We start from the raw sequence: 19,863 nt of genomic DNA, 5'->3' as shown, positions 1-19,863 counted from the left end.
TGACCTATATGTAATGCTACAATTCCACCGTCGCAGAAGAAGCGGCTTCCCCAGGCAGTAATATCAATGATTGCTAAGGCTTGGAGAAGCGGTGCCCAGCTTTTATTTAAAAATGGGTCGTCTTGGTGAGATAATCCCTTTAACTGGACATCTAGTTGCCTTTATTTAAAGGTGTCTTCAATAGGGGCGTAGCTATAGGGTAAGTAGTAGTTGCACTTGGGCCCTTGTGCCTAAGTGGGCTTAATGGCCCTACTGCTACATAAGAGGTCACTAGTTGGATAAATGGTATGTGATAGTTTATATTTTGCAGGACGTTACGCCTCTGGTTTTCCCTAGAGCATCATAAATAATACCTGGCTGTGAGGAATGATGGCAAAAATTATGAATGAAATGTATATGAGTGAAATTCCAACTATTCAACATATATTGTTCAATGTTTGTCAGAGAATACAATGCTAAAGTTCATTACTTGTTCAAAGGCAATCTGGCTAATTGTAAAGATAATGATGGAGACTAATTACTGTAGGGCATTTCTCGTCAGGATCTCCCAGGCAGCTTTCTTCTAGTAAACCAATTAGTATCAGAGAAAATCACAGTAACAATAATATTGCAATTAGGGTAACAATATTGCTTAGGGACAAACCACTGTAAACGGCTATTGGAAATAGAATTACCCTTATAAAATGACCCAAACCCTTACAATTATTTTTCTCATAGACAAAGTTTACTATATAAAGAATTTTATTACTTTCGGCATCTAGACTACGTGCAGATTGTTTAACAAAGTTATAGTAAAAAATAGTCTGAGCAGAAATTAAAAAATGCAACCATTTATTCTAAAGAGAGAATGGATAAACAATATGGCAATACAAAAATAATGAATCCCGTCTCTTTCTTCCTCCACATTATCAGTACATTAAATGGGTGTGTGGTTGCACCATAGTGACACTTAGGAGTTCTTATTTTTATATTTCTGTGAAATTTCAAGTATGATTGCAGACAAACCAATTTTCATGCTCATTCGAAGTCAAAGTCAGGTGGTCTAACACATGTGGTGCCAGTTTATGGCTCCGCAAATGCGGTTGACCTTGAAGAAACACCACTTTTTTAGTCAGGGTATTAAACTAATTGGTGATCATCTTGTTTCTTGCATGTCACCTCTAACATACAAACACCCTAATATTACAAGTTCCTGGAAAACCAATAGTATGAAGGGAAGTAGGGCTTAGATTGGGCTTAACTAGAGTTAAAACTAAATTTCCAGATATTCAGTTAGGCTTTATATGATTGAGTTTTTTCTAGAATATATTATTAGTATATGCCATCACTTCCGACTAATCAGTGGGGGTCTGACCACAGAGGTCCTCACCAATCCATAGGACGAAGTGGCCCATGGCCCAGCCCCTTCTCATCCAGCAGTCTTACCCCCACAATCCGCAAATGAGGGCAATTTGCCTTCACTTACTATGATTGGAACATCTGAAAGAAAGTCCTCTGCAGGTCCCTTCCCTGGGCTTTCTCCACCACCACTCCCATAATAATAAAAACTACAAAATAAATATTTTCCAGGTAATCCAGAACAAGGACTGGAAGTGCTAGTAGCATATATTAAGGATGCCTGTCCTTTTACTTAACAGGTGACAAGTCCTGATCACCTGTGGGTCAATCTACTGTTACTAAGCAGCAGCCTGAATATATTTGAGCACCGCTTAACAAATTACAAGAATATAAAAAATTCATTAGGAATTCTGAAAGACTCCCTTATGAATAATTAAAATAGGAAACTTTGGGAAATTTTTTTTAACCATCATTTCCATCTTACCTGCAAATTAGTTTCTGTGAACTGTGTTTTCAGATTCAACGTATTCTGGAAATAAATTATGGTACCTAAAACTTTACATACTCCAACTGATTAACAAACGCCTCTCCACTGCGTAACTATTTTTTGTCCTTGAAAGAAATGCTACATTTCTAAATTACTATCTTCATGGAAGAACCAAGAACTATGTACAGCACATTAACTCCTCTCGGACTCAGCTGCAAAGGCCCAGAATCTTATAAAAAGAACACCGGAAATAAAGCACAAGAGCCATGTACATTACTTCTTTCTATTACATGAGTGAGGAACAAGAAAGTCGGTATATTCTCGAGAGCGAGACAGTAAAAAATATAAAATCAATTAAAACTTCTGGTTAAAAATCTGATACATTTTCCACTCTACGATAAACTACACAAAACTGTTTTTTGCTAACTAATTTAGGAGAAGCTCCTAGTAGGGAGACTACATTGTCCTAAAATGTAAGAAAATTAATATAGTGAACAAGATAACAACCTCATCCGGACTTCCAATAATGTTGACACTGACAACCTGGTCAGAGATGACAGATTCAGTATGTATTCTGTTAAGTCGACTTCTCAACTCAGAGTTGTGGTTCAAGGCCTACAAGATAAAATCCCAAAATGATTAAAAAAATATATTTGAATCGGATAGCAAGACCTATAATACTTATCTAAGCAAAAGTCTCTTGGTGTAATTTATCCTGATCAGTTTTCTTTAGCATTCTCAAATATTTGAGTTAAGCAAAATACGTAATGGTTTTGTGTGATCGTAGCAGTAATATTGTGATTAGCCATTCTGTCCTGGACGAACAACCAGACGACTAAGGCCTTGATCACTAACTGGAGATTAAGTGCGGTTTTTGCATTTTTTTGTTTAAGGCCAAAGCAAGAATTGGATCAAGCCTCTCCTCTATACTGTCAGCAAGCTGCGCTATTGTTTCCGGTAAAACCATGGACACTCCAATGGAACCCATTAAAGTCAATGGGTTCCATCGGGTACCGGTTGTCTCAGTTTATCAACGGAACCAGCGCTTCTGGTATTTTCATTGTTCTGCTCCTCTGACGGAGCAGAATAACAAAAACCCGAATGCAGATGTGAACAGGCCCATATTCTGGTTAGGGTCCAACCAGCTTAAATAATTCATGTAAGATCCGCGCAAATCTGCCATGTTTGAAAAACGCCTAAGCCATAGCCGCTGCCTTTATTGCTCTGCCTTACCACTTGCAGAGAATAATTGTTGCTTCTTTTATTACTGACACCTTCCACACACATAGAGCTGGAACTGTTCTGCTTCAGTGCCCTGGTAAGGCTCCCAACACCTCCTGCAGCTCTATACCTCCAGACAATGAGATATACCAGCAATGGATACATATTTTTATAAAAATAAAAAAAAATGTTGTATGAGAATAGATATAGAATTTTTACAAATAGAACTGCTATGCGTTTCAGGGTTTTAAACAATAGATTGCATTCAACTGCACAATAAATGGCAAGAAGATTTTAGCGTTGGCGTCCCTTTAAAGACTGTATGAGTATGCTTAGACTTTCAACCTGCACAGATCCCAATATTTAATTTAAAACTGAATAATGACATCTTTAGCGCTCAGCATATGGCTGATGTTCAGACGGGGTCTTACTAATTAGTTTCTACAGCGCTGATGTGGAAAGGTGTCTTGTAACTCAAGATAAAACGTACCTGAGAAAGTGACTGTCTAAGGCGTGCAATCTGTGTATTGTGGCTGCTGTAATCCTGTTCAGAAACCATCTGCTTCATTTTTTCCTTCTCAATAGCAATTGTGTTATAGGCAGATTTCAGGAGAGAGTGAACTGAAAATAGCAAAAAAAAACAAAAAACAAGGTGTACTCATATAAACAAATATTCAAAATAAACTAGTTACAGGGCCACGATACTCTAGACTTTCATTTAAGAACATCAATAGTGTCTGTATGTTATACTGCAGAGTGAGAGGGGGTGGAGCATGACACAATCATATTAGATGTGCCCAGGCAGTGTGGGAATAGTTTTGGGTTAGTCCTCATAAAGGCCCTATATCTTCATAAGGAGGCTTTGGAACTAAAACGGAGGGCAGGGTTGGAGGAGGGAGAGGCACTCTACCCCAAAAAAATATAAAAAAAATTTGATTTGGGCTCAAAATGTTTTTTTTAAGCGAATGATTGTACATAAGCAGCTGTCAGCAGACTAAAGTGCTGGAATCTATTATATTCAAGTATACAAACTAAGGCATTGTTCACATTACGTTTGTAATGTATGCTTAGCGTGTACACTGGGAAAATCCTCCCGATGTACATGCTAATTGTATCCATTGGGCTTCATTATACCGACAGAGGCTAAAAGAGGGTCTACAGATCGGTATATTGAAGAAAAAGTATGGAATAGCGTAGAAGACTATGCTATTACCCACAACTGGATACAGTAAAAAAAAAAAAATGTATACCACGCGGTACACTTTTTTACGATGGGACCCTATGGGTTAAATATCCCACTATATGCCTATACAGTAGAGTCTGTTGCAGCCCACTGGAGCTTATACTGGCGAATACATCGACCAGAGGACGTTGTGAATAGAGCCTTAGTCTATTCTTCACGGTGCTTCTGACAGTAGGGACAGTGTAACACAGCGACATAAGCTGTTTGTTGGAATGAGCTGATACAGTATATAGCCCGATATACAAAGCTGTGGGCAATTTGATAGTGATACTGCTGTCAGGCCAACTTGAATCAAGAGGCAGGTTGTCCTGGTGTGTGGCCACATTGCCTGCACTTGAACATCAACTGTATGCCACCTTGGCCATGGGTAACAAAATGGGTATCTTTTTCCAAAATGTTTGGTCAGTATCGTATGACACATGCTCTACAAGTCTCTGCTGAAGATCTAAATCATATGTAGAAATGACTGATAGTAATAAGAAGTTCAGTGCACCTCCTGAATGAAGGTCAGAAGATCAGAAGTGAAGCCACTTCACATAATATATTTGGGAACTGCATTATTACAAATCCCCTAAAATAGAATTATCATCAGAATCATTCCCTGATTCTGAAAGATGAGTGACCAAATATTAGAGCAGGGAAATAGTGAAGAAATCAAATTCCCTATGGCTCCCTGGTGCCAACATCAATGAAATACAGGTGTCGTTATGGCAGCGTGTATCCTATGAATGAAGCAAATTTGTTACCCACACCAGTGGGCAGGAAAAAAATATTTAGCAGATAAAACGCAATTTCATTGTATAATACGTATCAGATAAACATTATAAATGAGTGAATAGGGCTTAGCTGTAATACCGGACACAACCCATCGACAAGAATGGCGCGGTTACTGGGAAAAAAAGCAGATCTTTGTGCCAATCTTCAAAAACACATTAAAGAAGCATGTAACAGGACTTGGGCAGCTGCTCTCCCCCACAAGCCCCTGCTCAGAGTATAAAGTGTACAGATCTGAACTCCAGTCTCTGTAGACCCATTTGTTAACAGAAGAGGACTCCTTTAATGGAGCATCTGTTGACAGCTCTTACTGCTTGTCTAATAATTAAAACATTTAAAATATAATTAAAACCTTTTAAATTGATGCCCATTTTGGTGTTTGTTTAAACCGAGAATCTTCTTTTTATTACATATAATGCATATTTTATTACACTTGGCTACAGAACATAACAATTATCTTCTGTTCTCTCCCAATGTACCTTTCTGTGCTAATAAGCAAAATTCTTCCTGCAGCTTGGTATAGTCAGATGCAAACTCCAGGGCATCAGTTACTGGACATGGAGGGTTTTGGAACTCGACATCTGCATAGAGGTTAGGGTTGGAGGCGTGCAGTCGAACCGGGGACATTGAAGCGCTGAGAGGTACCTAGGAAAAATAGACTATTAAAATGGTTCATTATGGAGCATTGGTCAATATCACAAGACTACGCCAATCTACGCAACCTGCATATTATATGTGTCTTATGTGACCTTGGTAAATATTTTACGGCTTCTCTGACCTACACTGCAAAGGAAAGCATAATGCAGAAATCCCATTCATATTTTATCATCATATTGACTTTTCCACGGGTTTTGCAGATCAACGCGATAACATGTCGACCAACGCTGGATTGCTCCATTTATATCGAGTGACGATCTGGAGTATGGTGCAAACGATCGTTAACACAATCATTCATCCCCATCCAGTTTGCATCCTGTCTGCACCACCTTTACACAGAGATGTTCCGCCAACAAGCGATCATTTTGTTAGCCGAATAAAAGATGCGATTAACCAACAAATGAGCGTTTGCAGGTTTTTCGGCTGATTGCTGCCATGTTTACATGGGGCAATGATCAGAAACAAGTATTCATACTAACGCTCATTCGTCCAAGGGACCTCTATACTGTTCTGGCATGAGTCCACCTCTGAATTTTACATTGATATATTTTTTTTATATCTATTGAGTCTGCAACATGTCAGGACAAATCAAACCAAATCAATGACTAGTGCCAGATGTTGCTCCATTTAAAAAAATAAATTATAATAATAATAAAAAAAAAAAAGGGAAAAATCATGAGCCATATTCCCACATTGACGTACGTTTTCAAATGCTTTCTTTCCTTTTGAGAAACTTCCCATTTATAAAAGTTCTGTGTAGCTGCACATTAGCACCAGCCATACAATTTCCCTTTTTTCTGTATGACCTCTCCAGAGAAAGCAGCAAAATAGCTCAGCGTTCCTGCACTATTTCAATGGAACGGTCTATGAAAGTGAATGGATCAAAAAGAGATAGCGATCTACTGGACATTAGTTCACCCATCAATGTTGACCCACATTTCCCAGGGAATGAGGAATATCAACCCACAAAAAAACTGGACTGCTAGTGGACGCACAGTGGAAGATGGATGTATACGGACGAATCCATAAAGAAACAAAAAGAAAAAGTATGACAGACCTTTGCTATATATTTTACAAACCAATACATTAAAAATAAAATCCTTTACCTAAAAGCCATCAGAGTCACCAGTAAGTCTAAAGGATTGTGGAAGGAGGTGTTGAAAGCAGCCATACAGCTTGGTTCTGTATCTCCTATATGTGCGGTGCGGCAGCGCACATGCTCAACCACTGCTCCATACAACTCTCCCTCACTGCGGAATTGCTGGTGAGGAGGAAAAGGGAACCTTTGCAGATAGGTGATAAATGTTATCGTCTGGAGCTTGTCCAGTTTCAGCTAATGAATGACTTTGTACAATAAACATTCATGGTTTACTTCCAGTGGACTCAATTCTGTCTATAGTCATGTGATGGACACACAGGTGCACAGCTCGTTACAGTTGCAGTATGCGTATCAGAGCGGTGTCTTCTAACGATCCCAGCACCTGTGTGTCAATCACATGACCATGGACAATTTTTTATACTGGAAGTAAACAATGAATGTTCCTACAGAATAACAAGCAGAGATCTTGAAAACTGTGAAGAATGAATACAGAAATTATATTGGAAAATGATATAACTTTGTTATACAAAAAAAAATAACATTCATTTGCTGAAACCGGACAACCCCTTTAAATCACTCACTGCACACATATGGGGGTAAAAGTGGACCCCGTATGGATTTAGAAAATATACACAATAGTAACATTGTATCAACAAAGTTATGGTAGAAAGAACTGAAAATCCCTTCATGGAAAGATGTTGAACTCCAGTATATAACTTTCCATGTGATTACTTGAGATTCAAAAAATAAGGGGTGAATACACGCTGAACACGGGGGTTTCATGCTTCTTCGCTCTAATCAGTGCAAGGTGAGAAACCATGACTATGGAGTAGAGCTTGATAAGCAACCACACAGGATGATTAGTTGGTACTTTCACATGGTGAAATTTTGGGGCATAGAGTAAAACAAAAAGAAAAAGAATAAATCATGCAACAATTGCAGATAACCGTAATGTGTGAACAAGGCTATGAGGTGGTAAGATAAAAGGAAACAAAAAGGTCTTGTTTACCCCCTACCAGAGTACTTTGAGATTTTATTTCTTCATCTACCCAATTATATTATTACAATTTTTTCCGGTACCAGTGGGGCTTTCGTATTGTACTCTTCTGCAGTCAACGGCCCACATTTATCATTCAGTTTACACCAGATTTTGTTGGCAATTGCACAGGTTAAAAATGTGCTTCTAAAATGGTGAGAAATTTGCGACATTTGTATTCTCTTTTTTAAAAAAGTAAACAGGTGAGAGATGTGGGTGCGGCCAAGCGATAAATGTACTTTTAGACTCATTTAATCAAAAAGATTAAAAAGGCGTAAAAAAAATTCACATGCCCTTAGCATGGGTAAACAAAAATTCAAAAAAACTCTGACATTTCCAAATGCACCAGAGTTATTGAGAGTAGATAAATCTGCCTGGAAAAGAACGCTTAAAAAGACAAATTTTAATATTAAATCCTTGAAAAGGGCTAGACTAGCCAATATATTCATAAAGATACCAGGCTAACCAGGTAGGTAGAAGCTAGATAAGGGTACCAATATTGATTAGTAATCCACCTAAAGTTCAATTATTGTAGCATTCCCACAGACTCCTAGCTAAAAATATATACCTGTCCCTACCTGGACTAAATAGCAAAGTGTGCATTCACACTGAAATGAGCACCAGCACGTAGGGGTAGTGTGCATTCACACTCATAGATAACAGCGCAGCACCTATAGCAGTAGTGCGCATTCACACTTGACAGATTGTACACCCAAGACGAGAGTGTGCATCCACACTGAATGAATTTAAACACCTAACGCGCTTCTGCGTCCTTCGTTTGTATAGGACGTTTCTTCAAAGGTGTATAACGAAACAGGGCAGATTAGCAGATCGATTTCCCGTGCAATATTATCAAGCCGCCCTGTGTCTACTAGAACTTTACTCTAACAGCACGGTTCTGGTATCTGACTGCATCGGATGCGATGGAACACCGGCTATTTAAGCCTTTAGCCCTGCCCATCCAGAGGCTAGACGATTACCTCAAACCACCAATCAGAGGGCGCCACGTCATCAGACGCTCCGCCCTCTCAGGAGCTCGTCCAGATCTATCCTCACGGAGCATATTGAACGACGCCTAGCGTCATGTTACCATGGGATCCTTCAAGCAGCTGCAAACCCAAATAGAGGCGTACTATATAGAAGGAAAACAATGTATACTGACATTGGTGAGAGGTCATATAGTAATAAAGCATTAAAAAATACAGATACACAAAACTAGCCACTATAAATATATCAGTAACCGTCGGCGAACATATTGAAATACATTTCAGTATGCCATCAGCCATAGGACAAAGTATTATAAATGGGACAGACTGGTCCCACCATGTAAATACAACTCCCTCATAAAAGACATGTAAGAGAGGTTTTCATTTAAACCCCCAGGTTTAACAGTCTGAAGCAGAAATATCCATCCTGCTTCCTGTTGGAGAATACGTTTATCCCAGTCACCACCTCTGGGATGAGGATGCACCCTTTCAATGCCTTGAAATCTCAAATGATCAGTATTCCCCTGATGTTGCTCACAAAGGTGGTGTGAGATTCGGGTATCAGCTCGTTTTTCAGTATCATTAACGTGGTCCCTAATTCGTCTGCGAAACTCGCGAATGGTTTTACTCACATATTGGATTCCACAGCTGCAAGTCATCAAGTATATCACACCTTGGGTCTTACAATTGATGAAATCATAATTTTTGTAAGAACAACCTGATGTAGTGCTCATATATGACTTACTTATTGAGATTGATCTACAGGCCTTACGAGCACCACAACTGTATATACCCATTGGGGGCTTAGACAACCATGTTGAATGAGAAACTGGTTTCATGTGGCTCTGAACCAGTCTGTCCTTTAAGTTACGTCCTCTACGGTAGGTTATTGCTGGCCTATCACTCAAAAGTCTCCCTAAATCAGGGTTGGCATTTAAAATACCCCAAAATGTCTGAATGACCTCTCTCACTTTTATATGTTGTGAATCATAGGTCCCTATGATTCTAAGGTCGGTCCCCTCATTCTCATCCTTGGATTAACTGGTTCCCGACCGCTGGCTGTGCATTTACGGGCAGCAGTCAGGATCCTTAAAACCCACGCCATAGACTATTTACGGCGCAGGTTTTACTTACTAGACCCAGCACAGCCCTATTAGTGACAATAGTCACTATGAGAGGGCTGATTTCCCCTGTAACATATTAAAATTTACGGTAGACAATGACTATCACAAATTAAAGGTCTATTTTAGGGTAAAACTATGTTAGTACAAAAAAATAAAATAGCTGAAAAGTTAAAAAAAAAAAGCTTATTTTTTTACTGTTATTTTCAAACCTTAAGCCTAAAAATTCTAAAATAGCAAAAAGGATGTGTGTAAAAATAATAAAAAAAAAAAAGAAGAAACCTGCATTGTCTATGGAAAAAACATTGCAAAAATCACGTCGCTAGCCCAACAAATAAAAAAGTTATAGCCATTTAACTAACGCGTGCTAAAAATGGCTAAACGGTGTCAGGTCCTGAAGGATCAAAATAGCCCGGTCCTAAACTGGTTAAGAAGTTCATTCCTATCCATTGATAAGGCATGTTGGTATGTATTTTTGAGAACCCTATCTGGGTATCCCCTTGGACCAAACCTCGTTTTCAAGTCCGAGGCTGCATTCGGATAGTCAGACAGACTTGTACAGTTTCTACGGGCTTGCAAATATTAACCCTTTGGAATTCCTTTCTAAAAGGGATTTTGGATGCCAGCTGTCCCACCTTAAAAAGGTATTGGTGGCTGTCGGTTTTCTATGAATTTGTGTATTTACTCTTCCTGACACTGACTTGCTTATTAGCAGATCTAAGAATGTAATCTTGTCCTTGTGTCTTTCCGAGTTAAAAAATAAACCAAAAGGTCATTGACATTCAATATTTGTACTCATTCATTGAATTTAGCTTGTGAACCATTCCACAGTATTAAAATATCGTCAATGAACCTAAGCCAGAAGATCATACTTAAGGTCCAAAGTTCCATAGCCTCCTGAAAGCCAATTTCTCTCTCCCACCAGCCCAGGTAGAGATTGGCAAAGGTTGGGGCACATGGACTGCCCATTGCCTCTCCCCTGAGCTGGTGGAAAAACTTACCGTCAAACGTGAAGGAGTTCCATCCCAAAACAAATTGATGTAACTTCATGACAAACTCATTATGGCTTGTCCGTATACAAGCCATAATGAGTTTGTCATGAAGTTACTTCAATTTGTACCTCTAGATTTGAGGAAATATTTCACTGAAACACAACACTTTCATGCGGTATACTGCTATAGAGGGCCTCCACGTCCCAACTACCCAAGAGTACATCATCATCATCATCAAGCTGTGCAACCTCTAAACTGTTTAAGGACATCCATTGTATCTCTGACATAGGATGGAAGTGTCACCACAAATGGACGGAGGATACTATCAACATATAAGATAGCATTTTGTGTGATATTATCAATGCCTGCTACAACAGGCCGCCCTTTAAGTGGTACTAAGCCTTTATGAACCTTGGGTAAGCTATAGAATGTTGCCATAACAGGAAGCTCTGGAAATAGAAAATTGAACTCCCTCTGGTCAATGAGACCTTCAGATCTTGCAGACATCAACAACCTGTTTAATTCAGCTTTGTAAGACTTAACTGGGTTATTAGACAAAGTTTCATAACAACTACGATCGTCAAGTATCGCGAGGCACATAGATAAATACGCCTGGCGATCCATGATGACCACGTTACCACCCTTATCGGATGTCTTAATCACAATAGATTCATCCTTCTCAAGGAGCCTCAGACTCTCCACCTCTTCAGGTGTGATGTTATTCACTTTGCCACTAGAATATAGATGAGTCAATTGGTCAATGACTACTTTAAGGAATGTATCAATAGGTGTATTGTCATTTATTGGAGGATTTTTTTGTCGAAGGGAGGGTCAAACTGGTGAATTGACGTTCACCTGGTATCCTATTGCCCTCATCCAACAATCCACCCATTGTTCTCAAAAGTGGCATATCCTCCTCCTCCAAACCCAGTTCAACACATCTGCGTCTATCATTCAACTTGAAGAATTTTTTCCACTTGCGCTTACGCCCAAACAATTGCAAATCCTTCACCCATGAAAACAGGTCAAAGGATGGGGTGGGTACAAACGAAAGCCCCTGTTTCAATAAATCGCAGTTCACCCTCCGATAGTATTTTCTGGGACAAATGTAGTACTTGTAGTTCATCATCGTGGGTGTCCTTCACTAGTTTTCCTTGCGTCCCCGCAGCAAATAGTCCAACACTTGTGGGCCTTGGGCTAAAAAAAAAAATCACCCCTGTTGGAAGAACTAGACCCACATTTGCCTCTACTTCTCCCTCTGGCATTAACATTGGGATAACGAGATCTACCCTGATAACCCCATCTGTGATTGACACGACGGGAATCACTGTCATAGTCAGAGGAGAATAACTCCGTCTCTAGGTCATGACCAACCTGATCTTTTCTGTTAAATTCAAAGATTCCACCCTCTTTAAAATCCAAACAGTCTCGACGATATTGAGAGTGCTTTCTTTCTTTAACATGTGCAGTGAATTTTTCTACAGCTTGCTGCAACACCAGTTCCTTTCTCTCAAAGTCAGCGTAGCTTCGAACTTTTTAACCATTTCGATGTTTTCTTTGAGGATTTGTGTATTTATTAGTGACTAAAATAAATTCCTGATCAAGTAAGATATTCATAAACATCAAAGAGGATGCGATAGATTCCTTCTCCCATTTAGTCAGTAATGCTGCAGTTCTAACCCTAGCAGGAGGCTGTAAACTAATTCTCAAACCTCTTGGTACTATACTATTTTTCAAGTAGGTATCCAATATTTGTACCATTCACCAAGCACGTATATGATCTTTGTAGACGCGTGTTAGCTTACGAAATGCAGGTGTGATGCTCAGGGAAAACCTCCTTAGCCTCATTCATCCATTTATCAGTATCAATGCTCCTCATTAGGAAGCCTGCCATTCCCAAGTATATTGAATTTTAGTCATTTCATAATCCAGGCGGATTCATCTACTTTGTTATTTGAACACAAAAATTGTAAACTCTTATTTCTTTATAAAATCATAAAAAAAGAGTTATTGAGTGGCACAATTCTCGCCAACTAACCTCTTTCCACTTTCATTTGTGCAAAATACTCCATTACCTTTCATTTTGTAAGTCTCAGTTGGGGTAGAATGTCCAGAAATATAGTTTTCCTTGTATTGTATTCTTTTCCTTAACATATCCCAAAAATGAGTCCCCTGTTTTTGCTGTGGACCGGTTAATACAGGGCAGTTTGGTGTCGTTTTTCATGCATTTTTATCTTTTAGTCAAAGCCAAGATTGGATCATGAAGGAAGGAAAAGTAAAAAGAAGGAATTTAGACATCTCTTTATTTTGGCTAAAAAAGGACCGCACTGTGTGGGGCCAATTTTAACGAATATATCGGACTTATCCGTCTACCTGGTATGCTGGAACCGCACATGGGCTCTAAACACCAAATATTTGTTGTAATTCAAAAAATTTGGATCTGGTGGAATTTTTATTCAAATTTGTGTTATAATTAAGTTTGGCCAACAAATAATCATACTTATGTAAAACCCATGACCACAAAATCCTTTCCTTACACATATTAAGGTGTCATATTACATATTGCTCCATCTACTATCCCAAAATGTGGAATAAACCTATTTTTAGGGGCATTTGTGATGGGACTGTTGATATGCACTTATATTCTATTTTACTCATATATCTACACTAAAGGCTTTTGCCAAATTATTAAAAACTAGAGAACAGGAAAACTAGAGGAGTTTTTGTAGCAACCAATCAGGTTATTGTTTTTATATTTCAACATCTATAATCTGATTGATCACTATGGGCATAGTTATACGGCTAGCAGAGGTAGCAGCTCCATCTGGTCCCTGGTGTCTGAAAGAGCCGAAGGGCGAGTCTGCCACACGGGAAGACACAATTATAAACAGTACGTTGTAAATAGGGAAAAAGGTAGATCCAGCGCGGTTGTATTTAAAAAGAAACTATTTCAGTGTGGCTTGTGTGTCACAAGCCATGATTAAGAACGCAGGCGGCGTTCGAAACGCGTAGGCCATCTACCCAATATCTATACTCTTGGCATTACAGGACACAACTATCTATTTTTTCATTGATCCTAATTTTAAACAGATATAAATAAAACTCGGAAATAGTTTCTTTTTAAATACAACAGCGCTGGATCTACCTTTTTTCCTATTTACAATTGACTGATCGTGTGCCGTCACGAAGACCCGTGCGCAAGGACTACAAAACAAAAGTCCACACATAAAAGGTGAGCTGGAGGCATCTTTCTTTTCTTCTATAAACAGTACGTGATAGGTAGGGGACACATGCAGATTTTGCATTGGGGCCACACCTCTGGCATTGTGCTTTGTTTGCACTATGAAATATGGCTTCAAGTGTCTAACAGAAGGAGTAGTGTAAGTAATGCATTTAGCACTAGAGAGCTCCTTGTGGGACCTGCCATCTCCTGATGCCTGTAAAGGATTTTTCAGGCCATTTGACAAAATTTGCTGAGCAGAATGTGAATGAGCTGGGAAGTCCTGGATCTCACCAGGGACCCTCATCAAAGCTTCGTAAGTTTCTTCACAAGTTCTATTTTAGGGAATGTGTTATAAACGGCTGTCAAATCGTATTTTGTCTGCAAGCCCCAGTGATATTTACTGGGACCTGATATATTATTTATAGTCTGGATAACAGCTAGGTGACACTTTGCATGTACAAAATGACATCTAGAGTGAGTAGAACAAAGTTAAATTCTCTTTAAAATAGAGTCGACATTGCCAAGCATCAGCTATTTTTGTTGTATACCGCATCATTAAAAGGGTAACTAAACTTTTAAAAAACTTTTTAAAAACTTCTGACAGGTCCAATCCAGCGCTGGGTGAAAGTAAAAAGGAACTCCTGCTCCAATTTTATTGATATAACAGTAAAAAGAACTAAATAGAATAGTTCTGCGATGTGGAGAGTACAGAGATGAGTGATGGGTAAAGGATCAAAGTTTTCCTTGTTGGAATGTGCCTACGCGTTTCTGACACGTCTCGTGTCCTTATTCATGCATGCCATTGTAGTTCACTTTTTTCTCCTGTTGTTTGCCGCTGGCCTTTCGGGAATCCGGGCGCTGTCTGTTCCCAAACACAACGAATGGTGAGCTGGAGGTCCTCCTCCCCCCCCCCTCTTCCCCACTTACAATATCTAGGTCATAGTGACATGTCAGAAGTTTTGATCGGTGGGGGTCCGAGCACTGAAACCCCCACAGATTGCTAAAACGGTTGAGCGCTGAGCCGCTTAGTATCTGATTGGCCTTTTTTCGGAAAGCCAAGCAGTTGGTGTACGGGCCCATAGACTTTCTATTGAGCCCATACACCAAGTGCTCGGCTTTCCGCATGATGTCATTGCTGCAGCACAATAAACAATTCCCAATCGAAAATACCCAACAATTTACAGTACAGTGCATGTGTATTGGATTTTTAAAACTATCCAATGCAGCGGAAAAAATCCATGCAGATTAATGAGGATTCCTGCAGATTTTAAAATCTGCAGCATTCCCATTATGTAGCGTAAATGTCGTGAATTTTCACTGCGCATTTCACCCTTTGTAATGCAAAGTGAAAATTCAAAGCCATTCCACAGCAAAATCTCATGCAAAATCCACATGTAACTTGGATTCCCAGCATCATCTGTGGCAGAAAAACTCTACCATGTCTGAACCCTGGGGTAATATCATTATGTTATGGCAGGGACTTATCTGACTATTGTCACAACACAACATAGAGAGGCAGTCTTCTCCTGGCTGCTTGTTACCACGGACATCTGACAGCGTGAAAATAGGTGCAGAACTGCAAAGGGAAGGTTGAGGGCCAGATGCAGCTTCATGGCTCTCAAAGAACCAATACGTTCATGATAAAGTGTCCCCTTGCTGAGACCCCCAGCGATCAGCTGTAATCTGTGGACACACCTGGTTGTAATTGTTCAATTTCGCTGCAGCGCCATCACAGGAGAAACTCTGTAATGCAGGATTGGACAGGTCCACCAGAGGGAAAGATGTTCTTAGTAGCTGTTTTTCACTTTACCTAAAGGATGAGGACCCCCCCTCTATTAACTCAGAATTACCTAATAGGGTATATGAAACTGGGTTTCCTGAATCGGCAATATAGAAGAAAAAAAATGCCTGTTACTACCCAGATATCATCAATAAGCAGCATCACTCCTGCAGGTTTCTGGCAGACAGCAGACGGTAAGATTATGCTAAGGAGCAGAGCTTAGGGTGCTTGTTCTCATATTTCAGAAGAGCAATGGGGGAGAGCTCCTGCTGCACCTGGCTGTCTTGTAGCCAGAGACCGATCTGATCTGAGGCTTGTGAGAAGGAGAAAATTACTCATTCTAGGATATATTTCTTACAATTTTACTTATAAGACAGATTAGGATCAAAGGAAAAGATAATATTACGGGAAAAGGTGCTGGATAAACTTTGTGTATATTTTCTATATTTAGTGTTTCTTTAAGGCCTCATTTACACGAGCGTGTGCGTTTTGTGCAGGCCAAAAAAACGCAGCGTTTGGCGTGCGCAAAAGGCACTTGACAGCTCCGTGTGTCATCAGTGTATGATGCGCGGCTGCGTGATTTTCGCGCAGCCGCCATCATAGAGATGAGGCTAGTCGACGTCAGTCACTGTCCAGGGTGCTGAAAGAGTTAACTGATCGGCAGTAACTCTTTCAGCACCCTCGACAGTGAATTCCGATCACAATATACACCAACCTGTGAATAAAAAAAAAGATGTTCATACTTACCAAGAACTGCCTGCTTCCTCCAGTCCTGTCTCCCGGCCGTTGCCTTGGTGACGCGTCCCTCTCTGGTCATCCAGCCCCACCTCCCTGGATGACGCGGCAGTCCATGTGACCACTGCAGCCTGTGATTGGCTGCAGCCTGTGCTTGGCCTGTGATTGGCTGCAGCTGTCACTTGGACTGAATTGTCATCCCGGGAGGTCAGACTGGAGGAAGAAGCCGGGAGTTATCGGTAAGTCAGAACTTCTTTTTTTTTTTACACGTTCATGTATATTGGGATCGGAAGTCACTGTCCAGGGTGCTGAACCATTTTAACTCTTTCAGCACCGTGGACAGTGACTGTCTCCTGACGTCGCGTACCGGAAATTTTTTTGCCGGGTTCGGTCAAAACGAGTTCGGCCGAACCCGGTGAAGTTCGGTGCGCTCATCTCTAATTTGACACTCCGTTTGGATGTTTGTAAACAGAAAAGCACGTGGTGCTTTTCTGTTTACATTCATCCTTTTGATAGCTCTTGCGCGAATCACGCAGTTCGCACGGAAGTGCTTCCGTGCGGCATGCGTGGTTTTCACGCACCCATTGACTTCAATGGGTGCGTGATGCGCGAAAAATGCACGATTATAGAACATGTTGTGAGTTTTACGCAACGCACTCGCGCTGCGCAAAATTCACGCATTGTCTGCACTGCCCCATAGAGTAATATAGGTGCGTACGACACGCGTGAAAAGCACGCGCGTATATTACGCTCGTGTAAATGAGGCCTAAAACCCTATGTAGACTCTGGATCACAGATGCTAGACTGTATATTAACATAATCATTTTAAATTGACTTTCTATGAGTCTAATAAATTTGACCCAACACCAGCAAGTACTGTAATAAAGCTACGTTAGTATATGTACGGGTGCAGACATGCCATCCTGGGGGGCTGGGAATTGGCCATTACAGCCTTCCTGATCCTACTAACTGTATACCAATGTGACAAATTTTTTCACAGATTGGGGGAAAATGCACAGCAACAAAACAAAGCAGAAAAGTTCAAGCAAGAAATTGCATGCATTAATGTTATACCTGCAGTTGTATTTTTGCATCTTTGCTGACACTTTTTGTCCTCCACCTCCTCGCCGTGCGCTTGTCTTTCTTTGACATATCTACACAGTTAGCCTGAATTGCACAAACCATTAAAAGCAACAGAAAGCTGTTAAATTCAGAGACACAAGCAGGACAACACATGCTGACAAGGTATATTAGTAAAGAAGTAACAAGTGCGGTTTATGCATCTACTTTCCTAGTGCTGTATGTAAATGGACACAAAGACTGCTGCGTGTTAAAGAAATGTTTTCAAGTATAAGCAATACATAAAGAACAACAAACCATACCCAGAATTGTATTTACTGATTTTTGGAATGAATGATCATCTGATAAGTCTCCCATTTTTCACACTCATCATGAAGTGTAATTTAGAACTACTACGATGTGACAATACCCCTTTGGGATTTAAAGGGCCAGTACGCCTAGCATATGCATATATTTATATATAGTTGTTTTTTTGTGTTTTTTTTTTTTAACTAGAGATATGTGAGATAACATACGGATTATGGGGATCCACATATTTCCTGACATTAATCCCACTAGAGGATACTACAGTCCAATGAAATAGCTACTTACATACAACAATAGATTGTGTTAGCGAAAGCAAAGCAAACGTAGATGACAGACTATAGATTTGGTGTCCCTTTCATATATCGACTAAACTATACAGATCGGGCAATTAATAATTGGTGTTCTGAAGGTACAGTGAGTGTCCAACTGCACCACACCAACACTGTGCAAGAGGAGTGACTGCGAGAGTGATGTGTTTGCCGGCGGTTCATGACAGTCAGGATCGGTAAGTAAACAGTGTCTACAGTAACATTTTATTTTCTTACGTATACATGGTAACTCATAAGCATAATATTGATTGTGATCACTAGTGGAACAAAAAGACCAGATAAAACCAAATTTAACATATACAAAATGATGAAAATCACAGTGCTTTATAGGTAATTGCTGATCTGACTATTACTTGATGTAGAAATGAATGTTGCCATATACTTTATTCAGCATGTTGGTTACTAGTATCAAGATACTAAAACTGGCTACTAATGTTATTAAGATGTGGGAGGGGGGGGGTCAATTCGGACAGATCATTGAGATGCATCAGAAAGTCCAAAATGTTTGGGTCTGGGACCCCACTTATGCTCTGATGGGATGGGAGTTATTTTAAAGAAGAGATGGTTTTCTCTACTGAAATCAGTGGGTGTTACTGAAACATATGAGTTAGAGTACAGGGTTTCCAAACTTTCAGTGATTTCAATGGAGAGGCTGAAGTCTACACTAGGTTTCCATGTTGAGTTTGTGAGTGTATGTCAATCGAAAAGAGTGGTAAGACTCGTTTAGTTGAGATATCGGTGGGGTTCTCAGGTCTCAGATCCCCACTGACGCAATGTCCCTAAATAGGCCCAAAGTGGAAAACGGGGGCCTAAAAGAGAGCATTTCCCGATTCTGTAGAGTCACACAGGATTCCTCTCAGCCAGTCAGCAGCTTGGAGAAGGATCATGTGATGCAATCCAATCATTTTCAGAGCTGCTGACTGGCTGAAAAAGGTCCATGAGATATACCATCCTAAGTTTTTAACCCTTCCTGTTTGACACATTAGGGGGCGCGCTGTTTAGTGGATGTAATTGTATCCACTATAATATCACTATCAGGGTATCACACTGTTTTTACAATTTGAAGTATGTCATAGTGAAAGGTTCTTTTTACGAGGGGCTCTTCAGATATGAAAGAAAGACACAAGCATGTATTAATAGAACATATAAGCAACATACAATTCAACACATTATAATGGACAGGGTCAAAAAAGGAAGAAAGCTGTTTACTGTCGCAACATATTGCATTGTGGCACCAAAAAAGAAAAGAACTATATGTTAGACAAGACCAAAAAGATGGTCAGGAGAATGAGGAGCTCTATGCCCAGGTGCGGTGCTGCCCCTTTATAGAGGAACAGTGAAAAAGTGCTGCATAACTAACTAAAAAAGAGTTTAAAAAAAAAAGTTCCACTTTTTGACATTTGGGGCTTAGTATTACTATTTATTTCATCAATAATAAAATTAAAAATCTATAAAA

At 39.9% G+C, this 19,863-nt stretch overlaps 1 protein-coding gene across 5 annotated transcripts in view; it reads right to left on the bottom strand.

Annotated features, from left to right (window-relative positions):
- Positions 1-19,863, bottom strand: part of OSBPL6 (oxysterol binding protein like 6) — a 169,650-nt gene that overhangs the window by 26,733 nt on the left and 123,054 nt on the right. For 3 of the 5 annotated variants that reach the window (XM_075829517.1, XM_075829516.1, XM_075829519.1), the window contains 4 exons: positions 17,767-17,859; positions 5,543-5,708; positions 3,537-3,667; positions 2,333-2,440 (listed from right to left, as the gene is read on the bottom strand). In XM_075829517.1, coding sequence (XP_075685632.1) covers positions 2,333-2,440; positions 3,537-3,667; positions 5,543-5,708; positions 17,767-17,859 — 498 coding nt within the window. The remainder of the gene's footprint in view (positions 1-2,332; positions 2,441-3,536; positions 3,668-5,542; positions 5,709-17,766; positions 17,860-19,863) is intronic. The other 2 variants (XM_075829521.1, XM_075829520.1) reach the window with 2 other exon arrangements.

This window comes from Rhinoderma darwinii, chromosome 6 (genome assembly GCF_050947455.1).
Source record: "Rhinoderma darwinii isolate aRhiDar2 chromosome 6, aRhiDar2.hap1, whole genome shotgun sequence".
Lineage (NCBI taxonomy): Eukaryota > Metazoa > Chordata > Amphibia > Anura > Rhinodermatidae > Rhinoderma > Rhinoderma darwinii.
The sequence above is the reverse complement of the archived record's forward strand: the minus strand, read 5'-3'. Positions and strand labels throughout refer to the sequence as shown.